Here is a 13,048-nt window from a genome sequence, read left to right as displayed (position 1 = left end):
TCAATCATTCCTATAAATTACAAAATGGCTGAATGATCACCATGTGTTCCCCTCCGTATCGCTGTTAACTGCGCGATGCTCTCCTCAAATTCAACCAGACGGCACACACAGTCAGCGGCGCGCGTTATTCAATACGACAATGCGCACCGCTTGCGGGTGCAAGGGAATTCCAGGGAAGCCACCGGTTCTGTCTGCTTGAGGTTCGGTGTGTTCAGCGCGGACAGTGAATGACGCGGAAGGTGAATTTGCATAAAAATCTGCCGATGCCGCCGTACGTCCGCAATTAGTCATCGCTGACGTAGATGAGCGCAACGGCCCAATAGCAGCCACAGGAATGGCAGAGGAAAAAGAAAAACAATGAGGAGGCGCTGTCCGGAGTGAAGCTCCCCGGAAAGTCAACAGATGACGCACGAAGGCTTTTCAGCTCAGGCGCATGCTTGTCGGGCTGTCACTTACTTCCTTTGGCGAGCAGTCGCTTTCTTCTCCGCTGTCAGCGCGTGGCGTCCTGATGCCTCGTGCGCCGAGTATTCGATTGTATTTGAGCAGAGCCGTTTAAGATCGCAGAATCCGCGGCGCCAACAAATGCCCGGTTACGCGGAATTTCCCCCAAATTAATCGCATTCTCATCGGGATGCTCCTAATTCGTCTGCCCTTGCTTGGTCTTTTCTCTTAGTTTTGCTAAAATCACTGGTTTGCTCTTCGCGAATGATTCATTTAGTTTTTTCAACCTTTCAGGTCGCAGATTGCAGAGGATACCGAATATATTCATACAGAAGAGTCAAGCAAGGATTTTTTTTAAGCCCGTCATCCAGCCCCGATCTCGTTAGTACTAGGGCGAAAACCGATAATTCATGATGCACCTTTCTTTTCTCAAACACTAAATGGAGGGAGCAAAAAAATCACGAAGTTCTCGCCTTCACACGCGCCGAGAAGGCAACTATAGTATACGACAGTTGTACCGCAGAACAACAACGCTGCATGGGTGTATTTCAGAAGCGCTGCATTTTTCGGGGAGCTGGTTCTTCATAGTTTTAGAAATATTCGCGCACGCACAAGACAGTTCATGAAATGGTGCACAAACAGCGCGGACTTCAAATGGACTTTATCGTGATTGCAAGTAAAATATACGCCTTCATATTCAGAATGGTCATTCAGACATGACAAATACCGCAACTTCAATGCCACACATGCCGAAAGACAAACGCGGCCCTGTCATACCAGTTCCCCACTGAAGAACTTCAATTCTTATATGTCCTTGTGAGACTGCATCGTTTCGTGGTTGATTTTATAGTGTTTTAGAGAGAACTTTTAAGAACACCGACGAACAAATAGGAATTATCTTAAATTGTTTCAAAAGATGCCTTCAGCCGTTGTCCTTATTTAACGAGGTGCCCGAGCGAAACAGCATCAAATTTCTTGATCTTTTAATTGTTTTTAAGACAGATCACTGCTGCATATATGAACCCCGAGGAAATAAGCTTTTTGCCATTTTCATCTGCAACTTCAGAGCTAGTAAAAAAAAAGTATGGCACAATCCCGTTTCCCGAACGCTCTTGAGAGGTCATGCCACCATTTAATCCAGAAAAGTTTGCACTTGAAGGTGTCGCGGATGGAAGGAGTAGGCTTCCCCAAAAAAATTGCGAGGACCTCTGGCAACTAAAGCGTTGAGAGGCGAAAGCCGAGGACACTATGCGGTGACGACTTCCGGTGGATGTGACGTCACATCGTTCGCGTGCCTATATCGATACCCACATTATACATCTTTCAGGTATCTTATGGGTTAATTACGCTTAATTACACATTTTCCATCTAATTTGAAACAAATCTGACGTGTTCCCGCCCATTCTTTGACAATTTTCACTATGACGTGACGACTTCCGGTGGATCTGACGTCACACCGTTCCCGTGGCTGTATCGACGTCCGCGCTATTTCGACGCAATTTCGACATTTTTGCCTATAATTAATTAACTAATTAATCTACAGTCATCAAACTTGGATTCTAGGTTCATTTTTTCCTCCTCTATCTTAAGCAACCATTGGTTTTCTTCTATCTTCTTTAGTTCCCGAGTTAAACGCGTGTCACACGCTTTTGTTAACGGACGACAATATGAGCCATTAAAGGCTTTCGCCTTAACAGGTTGTTGTTGCTGTCGCTGAAAGCATGTACTGCAAAGGAAAAATGAAGGCAAAAATGAATGAAGTATGCCAGCTCATCGATGTCGAAATCATCGGTTACACTAGCTGGTAGCCTCCTTTTCTGAGTATGAACTGATCCTGTGGTCCTAAATCGATTGAATATCGATATGAATGGGGTCGAGTTGGCACACGACGACCATGCAGATGTTGGGCAGCATACAGTCTCGATACCAGCTCCGCGTCCGTTTGCGCGCTCACATAATCGAGCACAACGTCCGCTTTCTCGGCAACGGAGTACTGGAGTTTCGCTGGGCGCGGCCATTTCCACAGTATTTACGCTGCGGCGTTGAAATCTTCTCACATGGACGAGCTGACACCCGTGGTGTTGCAATGGCTATGTCGCATGAGCACCTCCAAAACAAGCCCCTCAAAGGCAAATGTCAACGCGTTTGTAAAATTGGTGCTACAAGTCGCAAGAACAGCTGACTGAAACCACTGCCACAAAAACTGCATGCAAAACTGCATGTTTAGAATGAAACCACTGCCACAAAAACTTTGCGAGCTCCGCAGAAGAACATTCATTTGTCTGGTGCGCTTCCTAACACTAAGCGATTATAAACCCACAGCTGCTGAATCTAATGAATAAACGAACGGACGGTGACGCCTCACATCTGGCACGTAGGGTAACCACGTCAGAAGTGGTGGAGATAAACAAAAAGAAACAATATGGCCGGCAGCGCCTATCAAGGTTCTCAGGAAGGGCGGCCGCATGTTTGACGATCACTAGCCTCTTTCTTGTGCTGCAGCGATGAAGAAAAAAATAACACCGACCACGGTCTAAGCTGTGCGTTGAGGCTCCCGCAGTAATTGCTACAAATCAGCGGGCGTTGCGATTGCACTATAGGCTTCCAGCGCACCTTGTGCGCCGAGTTTCGGTTTCATGCGAAAAAATACACCAGATTTTTGTGAGCTCGAGGGCTTTAAAGAAACACTTTATCTCTGCTCTAAAAACTAATATGGAATTGTCGTCTCCGTCGCTACAAACTCGCCAGTGACAAAAACCACCAAACTCCGCTAAATAAAAGCTAATAAGTAAATTTTAATGAAACATAAACTAATTAGCACATCTTTTACACCTACTGACGCCCGTCACAACCAACAGTTTCCTTCTGACGAGTTTTCCTTTTTGCTAAAATAAGAATAATAATTTTTGAGTGTGTTCCCTTAAACACCTGGTTTAGCGCCATGGTGCCCATTAATAGTAGTAGTAGTAGTGGTTTTAAATAAAATGATAATAAAATGAAGGAAAATATTTTTTTCTAGCCCCGGCATCTGCCATCGCTAGGGGAAGCACCTGGGCTGGGGCAGAGGAAATCAAGGATAGCAGGCAATGTGTAGAAGTGAAATGAAAATGGTGAGGGGACAGTTGGAAAGGATAGGGGGGAGCGCATCAGCCATCACATTCGGGGCGTGCAGACTTGTGAAACATCAGTGCCATTTGTGTATACGAGGTCTGTTAGAAAAGTATCCGACCTTTGGCCGTTGAAAAAAAACTTGCATAACTGGAGCGTTGCAAACGTAGTCATCTTTAAAGTAGTCTACTTGGGACTCCACACACTTCTCCCAGCGGTGCTGCCATTGTGGGAAGTATTCCGAAAAGACCCTTTTCGGAATGGAGTTTAGCTCAGCTGTCCTTGCAGCCATAATGTTCTTCCTTGTCTGAAATCGCGCTCCTTTCAATGGCCTTTTGATTTTGGGAACCAGCAAGAAATCGCAGGGGCCATATCAGGACAGTAAGGAGTCTGTTGAAGTACAGGAGTCTGGTTTTTCACCAAAAAACCTGATTCGAGTGCGAGGAATGTGCAGGAGCATTGGCGTGATGGGTGCGCCAATTTCCTGTTGACCTCAGCTCCGGGTTCTTGCGCCGCACAGCATCACGTAGGCAACGGAGGACATCCCTGTAGTACTCTTTGGTCATTGTTTGACCCTGTAGAGTGCGTACTCGTGGTCTGCCACACAGAGGGTGTCAAAGAAAGCAGTGAGCATCACTTTCATATTGCTGCGCAATTGGCGGGCCTTCTTAAGTCTTGGTGACGTGGAATGCTTCCACTCTGACGACTGGGATCTGGTTTCCGGGTCGTACCTGTACACCCAAGACTCGTCACTAGTGATTATGATGTTGATGAAGTCGGGGTCACTGTTTGCGGAATCCAGCATGTCCTGTGAGACTTCAACACGAAGCTGCTTTTGCTCCACCGTGAGCAGCTTCGGCACGAATTTCGCCGCAACTCTCTCCATGGCCAAATCTTCGGTGATAATGGAATGTGCGGAGAAATTGCTCATGTCCACCTCTTCCTCAATTTCTCGGATAGTCACGCGACAGTCCCGCATCACCATAGCGTTCAGTTCGGCAATGACCTGCTCATTTTGGCATGTTGATGGCCGATTGGAGCGTGGCTCGTTCTCCACCGATGTGCGGCCATCTTTAAAACAATTGTAACACTGCTTAAACTGTGTGCTGCTTATAGCATCTTCACCGAAAGCCGTCTGAATATTTCGAATGGTTTCCACTCGGCTATCGCCAAGTTTATGGCAAGATTTGTTGCAGTAGCGCTGCTCCTTTCACTCCGTCATTTTCCTTGCAATAAAAAAACCGACGAGAGCACTGCACACTGCCTCACTCAAAGGCTGCTTCCCAGCGACTGACGCTATCGGTAGGCGGGAAAAAATTCATGCATGCGCATGAAGGTTCAAGGTCGCCTGATGCAAACGCACTTGTCTCATATCCATCAGGTGTTCGCAAAAAAAAAAATAAAGTCGGATACTTTTCTAACAGACCTCGTATATACGAGGTCTGTTAGAAAAGTATCCGACCTTTGGCCGAAGAAAAATAAGTGGCATAACTGGAGCGTTGGAAACCTAATAACCTTCAAAGTAGTCTCCTTGGGACTCCACACACTTCTCCCAGCGGTGGTGCCATTGTTGGAAGTATTCCGAAAAGGCCTCTTTCGGAATGGAGTTTAGCTCAGCTGTCGTTGCAGCCATAATGTCCTCTTTTGTCTGAAATCGCGCTCCTTTCAATGTCCTCTTGACTTTGGGAAACAGCCAGAAGTCGCAGGGGGCCATATAAGGAGAGTAAGGAGTCTGTTTAACTACAGGAGTCTGGTTTTTCGCCAAAAAAGTCTGAGTAAAGTGCAAGGAATGTGCAGGAGCATTGTCGTGATGGATGCGCCAATTTCCTGTTGACCTCAACTCCGGTCTCTTGCGCCGCACAGCACCACGTAGGCGACGGAGAACGTCCCTATAATACTCTTTGGTCATTGTTTGACCCTGTAGGGTGCGTACTCGTGGTGTGCCACACAGAGGGTGTCAAAGAAAGCAGTGAGCATCACTTTGACATTGCTGCGCACTTGGCGGGCCTTCTTTGGTCTCGGTGACATGAAATGCTTCCACTGTGACGACTGGCATCTGGTTTCCAGGTCGTACCCGTACACCCAAGACTCGTCACCAGTGATTATGGTCTTTATGAAATCGGGGTCACTGTTTGTGGAATCTAACATGTCCTGCGAGACTTCAACACGAAGCTGCTTTTGCTCCGCCGTGAGCAGCTTCGGCATGAATTTCGCCGCAACTCTCTCCATCGCCAAATCTTCGGGGATAATGAAATGTGTAGAAAAATCGCTGATGTCCACCTCTTCCACAATTTCTCGGATAGTCACACGAGGGTCCCACATCACCACAGCGTTCACTTGGGCAATGTCCTAGTCATTTCGGCATGTTGATGGCCGACCGGAGCGTGGCTCGCTCTCCGCCGATGTGCGGCCATCTTCAAACCAATTGTACCACTGTTTAATTTGTGTGCTGCTCATAGCATCTTCACCAAAAGCCGCACTGAATATTCCAAACAATTTCCACTTGGTTCTCATCACGTTTCTGGCAAAATTTGATGCAGTAGCGCTGCTCCTGTCGCTCCGCCATTTTCCTTGTGATAAAAAACCGACGAGAGCACTGCGCACTGCCTCACTCAAACGCTGCGTTCCAGCGACTGACGCACTCGGCAGGCCGGAAAATATTCGTACATGTGCACGAAGGTTCAAGGTCGGCTGGTGCAAGCGCGCTTGTTTCATATCCATCAGGTGTTCGCAAAAAAAAATAAAGTCGGATACTTTTCTAACAGACCTCGTATACAGGGTGTCCCAGCTAACTTGGACCAATGCTTAAAAAAAATTAAGCGTTATTCACAAATGAAATCGCATAAATGTTGTTAGTGTTTATCAAAAGTCACAGTAGCATTTTTTTCGCTCCTTCTATTTGAAAATTAGTCGACATAAATAAATTAACTTTTTAAATATAGCTGGAAACGTTCAGGCGTCAAGAGTTGTGGAGCTCCACAAATATTGACGAACCCAGGCACTTCCAACGAGCTAGACTTAGCGTGGCCGTTTTTATTCGGGAAAAAGGAAAGCCCGCGGAGTTTAAAAAATACCACGTGACAGCGCGCTCCGTCCCGGATGCGCCGCGATTACAGCGCTCTCATCTGTGCTTTGTACGAAACATCACTTGCTTCACGCCTTTCGAGATGCCCAAGACAGGGCTTCGCTTTGCGCTTGGTTCCAAGATAAGCGCCAGTGGGTTCGGGCGGCAGTTGAAAGAAAGCGCGGCATCCGTTTTTCATCGTGATTCACTCGACGTTATCAATCTTGTTATATGCGTCTTGTTATATGCGTCTTGTTATATGCGTCTCTGCTTGTTGGGATCTTGCTCCCAAATTCGAACCCATGAGATTGTCATCGTTCCTCCGCATATGCGTGCGTGCGTGCGTGCGTGCGCATGCAATATTGTGTAATCGTGCGTACACCCTGGGTGTGTGAGTAATCTTTAACACTGTCTCTTTCTCTGTCCCGCTCGCGCCCAACCTCCGCCCGCACTAACTCCACCGCCAAAATGGCCCTCAATGGAGCCCCTCAAGCTAATGGGATCGTCCTATTCTTCCCCTTCACAGATTATCCCGCTCTCACCCTTGATCGAACCCTATTGACATCCTAGCGTGAAATCGCTGGGCGCGGCAGATGAATGGGGAAAATCAACGGTACAATCGGATTAATCGAGGCGTCATGAAAATCAGTCAAATCAGTCGACGTCATTGGCTGGAGGACCTCCTTAGTGGGGCGTCTGCCGCTTCGTTCTTGAGTTGTATCCTACTATAGCCTTGATGCCACAGACCGCCGACCTACTAAACGTTTAATTTATGGTTTTGGGTGTGTTTGGTTTGGTTTATGGGGTTTAACGTCCCAAAGCGACTAAGGCTATGAGAGACGCCGTAGTGGAGGGCTCCGGAAATTTCGACCACCTGGGGTTCTTTAACGTGCACTGACATCGCACAGTACACGGGCCTCTAGAATTTCTCCTCCAAAGAAATTCCAGCCGCCGCGGCCGGGATCGAACCCGCGTCCTTTGGGTCAGCAGCCGAGCACCATAGCCACTGAGCCACCGCGGCGGCGTTTAATTTATGTTCCAAAATAAAGTTTCTTACTACTGCTATGGTGATGCGGTAGAGCAGCAGAGTTTGGGGAGAAGGGCAACGCCTTATACAAAGGGCCCTTCGATTTTGAATAAGCACGGTTTTGTGCGGCTCTTGCTCCTCGTGAATTTTGTCTTAAAATTAAGTTGAACCTGATTTGTACCTGAAAATGCACTCTGGAGAAAATTTAGTTTGCCGGTGCAGAAAGCTGACGGGACAGCCCGGCAACAAGCCGATGTCCTGTATTTATTTGGCATTATCAGCAAATTGGGATGAGTTTCAATTTGGTTTAACGTGCGTTATCCAGCGTGGATGAGAAGTTCGGGAAAGTACTTTTTTAGAAACGAGAGGTGGATATACAGGCACTTGCTGAGCGCCATACTGCAGCTGGCATCATTGTGTCAGGCGCTACCCACGGTATTGCTAATTGGCCTTGCACCAGCGATTGCGCGTCTGGATTGTCCGCTCTGTTGCCGAATGAATTTTTTTTTCGAGCGAATTTCTTCGCGCTGTAACAAAGGCAGATATGTCAGACACAAACGCAAAAGTGTGTCAAATGGCGATGACAATTAATGTACACGAAGAAATAATTGTAAAAAGCTCGAAAAAAAAGAGTGTGATTTCGGGCAGATTTTTTTAGTGCACCTTAGCATTAAGAAAATGACGGGCAAGAGAACAGCTTTTCATATCCCGCAAAAAAGAACGATCACTAATAGTCTATTATCTTTGCTACAAAGAATAACTCGAAAGAACCCGAATTATAGAATTTTTCTACGGAAAACCCGTTTTGTACCCGAACTTGAAGAAAAACAATGGCGCCTGATGTGTATGTACTCCCACGAACTTTGCAAAAAAAAAAGAACGAAAAAAACGAACTGATCTGAACTGAACTGAACTTAACAGAAGGACCAGACTTGTTGCGAATCCCGCCAGCCCGTTTGCTTTCGTTCTGAGAGGTGAAATGGCTGTATAGAATTAATCTTAATGCCCAAATGTACATATGATGCTAACTCATTATCTACACCACCGGAAGCCGAGGCTGCGTTATAGAAGAGAGGGTTTTGGTACGCAGTGAGCACTCCACGTGAGATCGTTCTGGCCTTAGCCTTCAGGAACATTGACGGTGCCATGCGGCCGGGCCAACTCAAGCAGTTTCAATGCACTGGATCAGAAGCGTCAGTGTACTGCCGGGGGTGCGCCTCGTCGCACAGTTTGCTGCTGTCTTTGCTGGCACCGATGCGGAAGCTTGTGCGCTTGTCGTCGGCCAATTGTTGCTTACAGGGACCGAACTACCAAAGCTGTTCGCGCACTTCGAGCAAACGAGACGCCAAAATCTCGAAGCTGTTCAGTCCTTAGAAGGATACGTGACTGACTGGCGCCTTTGTTATCGTACGCTCAGATCTCATGATGGTTCAAGTAATGGGTGCGAGCCCGTCGCAAACAGTTCTTACGTGCGAGATGCTGTCAGAAACCGGCCTCATATTTGCTGGAGTAAGCTATGGCTTCCACATAGCGCCAACAAATTGTGAAATAAAGTTGAAGCAAGGAACCGTTGCACGTATAACATCAGTTCAGAGGAATTGCGCGATTAAGGAACCATGCTTTACCTGAGTGGTCATCACCACGTGCAACTTGTGCATGAAAACTCGAGAAACGCATAGACAGCCTAATTCGAGAGAGCGAGGGGCACATGAAATAATTTAAAGTTTATTACTACTGCAGCCAACTACGATAATTCCAGCTGGAAGGGGACTGAAAATTTATTCCAAATATGCGGAGTTCGAATTAAGGGCGGCCTTTTTAGAACGTTTGATCGTGCAGTAAGAATAATAGGCAGTTCGAACTAAGCGAGTGGAATAACAGAAGTCCATACTACAAATTAAAAAAAACACACACACAACTAACTGTGTTACTGCAAAAGCGCGACAGGCCATCCATGGTGCGCTCGGCACTACCCTCACTCGGCGCATTCAAGGCGCGTAGTATGCGTGGCGCCATCTGTTATACATAGCTGTACCGAAGCAAACTTATTCTGTGCGTTTCCGCTGGGAAGCGCTCAAGGCGGAGTGCCGCTTATGTGCGGCTGCTGCGCGGTAGGAAGGAAGCTGCGTTCTCACTAGCGTTGAAAACAAATTTTTGTGGCCAACATTGATGCCAGTTGGGTCGAGTATGATTGTTCCGAAGGCATCTGCAGACGCGAAACGTGTCTTCGACAATAATGTGAAAATAATATATGCTTCTTTAATCAGTTTGTTCAACGGTAATTTCTAAACATCATCCCGTGGGCACTATTTGCGGAAGCGTAAGTCCTTACAACACTACTTATTGCAGCATCTTCACTGTGGCAAAGTGTGATTCTGGATGTTGGCATTTAGAAGTGAATCTGCAAACATCGTGCGCCGAGGTGCGCAAGAAGGCTGTGCATAACTTTATTAAATTGTACTGATTTGTCAAAGAAAACATACACTTGCCAATGATGCAAAGAAAATAAAAAGAATTGACGTTTCGGCGCCCGTACTGGTGCCTTGATCACAAAGAAGCGAAGGACGGGCAAGTGAGCTATATATGGGCGATTTTTCGAAGGGTGCACAGGTATATCTCTGGGAGATTGCTTACCGGAGGCGACAAGTAATAAAAGTGCAATAGGGCTTAAAAATCAGTAGATCGTGAATTATTAAGCTAAGAGTGGAATGAAGGATGTGAAATACATGTTCTGTGAGTCTTGGCTAACATGCGTTCAATACGAGGGGGTACCCAAAAGAAACCGGACTTATTTTTGTTTGAACTTATTTCTTCACATTTTAAGCACAGACCTTCAATCTCCTTCAAAGTATTCCCCACTTGCAATGAAGCGCTTGTCGAATCTTTCATTCCATTTTTCAAAATATTATTTAAATTCATCTTTTGTGATGCTTGACAGTGCCTCCGTCGTTTTTTTTCTTCACCTCAGCAACGTCAGCGAAACGCTCTCCATTCACCTATTTTTTCATTCTAGGAAACAAAGAAAGTAGCACAGGGCAATGTCGGTAGAGTATGAGGGTTGAGGAATAGGGGTCATGCCATTTTTGGTCCAAAATTGTCGTGGAGACAGGGCTGTGTGAGCAGGGGCATTGCCATGATGGAAAAACCAGTCACCCGACCGCCACAAATCTGGCCGCTTCCACCGCACACTGTTGCCCAATCTTTTCAAACCATCCAAGTAGAAAGCCTGGCTAACTGTGTGACCCTGCGGAACAAATTCTCAATGGACGACTCCTCTCACGTCTAAAAAACAAATCAGCATTGTTTTGAGGTTTGGTTTCACCTGACGAGCTTTCTTGAGGCGAGGTGAATTTGAAGTTTTCCATTGGCATGATTGTTGCTTTGATTCAGGATTCGATTCAGGAACACTTGCGTTGTCCCCATAGCATCGTCCTTGTACGTCTTTCTTAATATTTCAAGAGTTTCCAGTCAACTTTTTCCGAGCAAAAATCAGAATTTCACCGGCGCACGCTGTTCACGAAAATCAGCCACTGCAAAAACGACATTCACACAAAACAGTCGTCACTCTAAAACTCTGCCTAAACTAGTCTGACCTCCTTCAACGACGGAACTCGGCTTACTGACTCTGGAATGTTCGTTCTATGCGCTCCTAGTGGCAAAACGCGGTACCACAGAAGCTTTGCCGACCAAAAAAATTAGTCCGGTTTCTTTTGGGTACCCCCTCGTACACCTATCGAAGTGTAATGTGGCAACACCACAGCACTATTTCTGCTATAGCAATAGCTTGAAATTTGCACAAGCTTTGCTTCCGGCATAGTGCTTTATTTCAGACCAGACATGCGTTTCTTGTCCACAGCAAATTATATAATGCACAGACTACGCCGTACTAGCGAAAGCATTGCCATAACAGGCTGATCATAAGCCGCGATATCTGCAATCAGTGTCATGACAAAAGCAACAACTACTGGGGCACGCGGATCTCAAACCGACGCGGATAACTGAGAAGTATAGTAGTTGTTTATTCCTGAAAAAAAAAAAAAAGACAAAAGGGAAGGAAACGATTTGCCAGCCGCGGCAATAGAGCTGCGGCCGACGGAAATAAAGGGACAGGGAAAGTGTAGGAAGGAGAAGTACAGAGGGGAGCGAATGCCAGAAAGGACAGGACAGAGCTTTAAACATTATATACAAACAAATGGCTGTTTTGCAGCCAAACAATGCGGCAGGTCATAGGCAGCGCAAACTAACATGGCCGCCGCGGGATCGGATAACTGGCTGCGTTCTGGGGAAAGAGGTTTGTACCAGAGTATGCACTTTAGGGTCTTAAAGCGTTCTTTTTTGTTGGTACACTCTGTCTCTGAGACTCAGTTCCCCTTAGTACTCCCTAGAACGAGCTGTAGAAGCTACTGATGTAGGCCCAGTGTTCACAGCGGGCAAGTCGCGTGATCGCCGGTCAGTCATCCATAACTGAAGTGCGCCTTCTCTTTATATTATCTTACATGAAGGAATGCTTGTGAGCATGCTCTCCTCGCATTCTGTAAAAGCCAAATAGCCTATGTGAGCTATGTGGATGGCGATTGAGTGTAAGAAGCGCAGCTGTTCTTGGGCAGCTGCGTTAAAGATGTTTCTTGTGTATCCAGACAAACAGTTACTTCTCTGAGACACTTTTATTTGCTGAGAAATAGAGAATAGTCTTTTGTGACATTTTCTTTGGATTTTAGAAAGTAGCGACTCTGGCCGCAGCAGACTATAGCGCCAGCATCGCCAAGTCCGCGCAAGCGCTTCGCATAACGTGCAGCCTTTCCGAGTCTTCTAACGATTCAGGCACGTCATGTGCGCCACGGGGTCCGCGGCAAAAGTGACCAAGAAGGTCCTGATCTGCATCGGTGTCAAGTACACGTAGTATTCAGGGCCGAACACAAGCGGTGCTTCCTTGTCGCCACCTGCGTAGAAAAATGAAGAACAAAAGTGGCACACCCAACAATTCTGGACAAAGGCATCTTTGAACGGCAAAGAGTTTATGAAGGCAATTTTTTCGTATTTTGCAAGACTTCACTATTACAATCAATATAACCGCATATATCCAGTCGGCAGGCTTGAATTTTTTTTTCTATCAACGTTTTCGCTATCGTCAAAAGCGCACCCCACTGGTTTTCTATGGCGAACGATCGAAAAAAAAAAAATTTTAAAGAAAGACTGATACACAATGGAAGAATAGATCATTACTTTCAATATTTCCGTAACAGTACCTTGTAATTTTCAAATATTCAAAATTTTTGTCCAAGAATGCTGGACATGGAAATGTGAAACAGGTGAAATTCCGACACTTGCCCTCTGTCTCTCAATTAAAATGCGTCAAGAACTAAAGTGAACATGAATCAATTTCCGTTTCCATAAATTTTGGCTTGGCA

The 13,048-nt window shown here is 46.2% G+C and overlaps 1 protein-coding gene across 2 annotated transcripts in view; it reads right to left on the bottom strand.

Annotated features, from left to right (window-relative positions):
- Positions 1 to 12,289: 12,289 nt before the first annotated feature.
- The window catches only part of LOC149353755 (lysosomal alpha-mannosidase-like), a 45,976-nt gene continuing 45,217 nt past the window's right edge, over positions 12,290 to 13,048 (bottom strand). For both annotated transcript variants that reach the window (XM_089582811.1, XM_089582812.1), the window contains exon 25: positions 12,290 to 12,580. In XM_089582811.1, coding sequence (XP_089438937.1) covers positions 12,450 to 12,580 — 131 coding nt within the window. In that variant the 3' untranslated portion in view covers positions 12,290 to 12,449. The remainder of the gene's footprint in view (positions 12,581 to 13,048) is intronic.

The sequence above is a fragment of the Amblyomma mixtum genome, chromosome 3 (assembly GCF_055824585.1).
Source record: "Amblyomma mixtum isolate Tamu chromosome 3, ASM5582458v1, whole genome shotgun sequence".
Taxonomy (NCBI): Eukaryota; Metazoa; Arthropoda; class Arachnida; order Ixodida; family Ixodidae; genus Amblyomma; species Amblyomma mixtum.
Note: the sequence above shows the minus strand (reverse complement) of the source record. Positions and strands in the feature narration are given on the sequence as shown.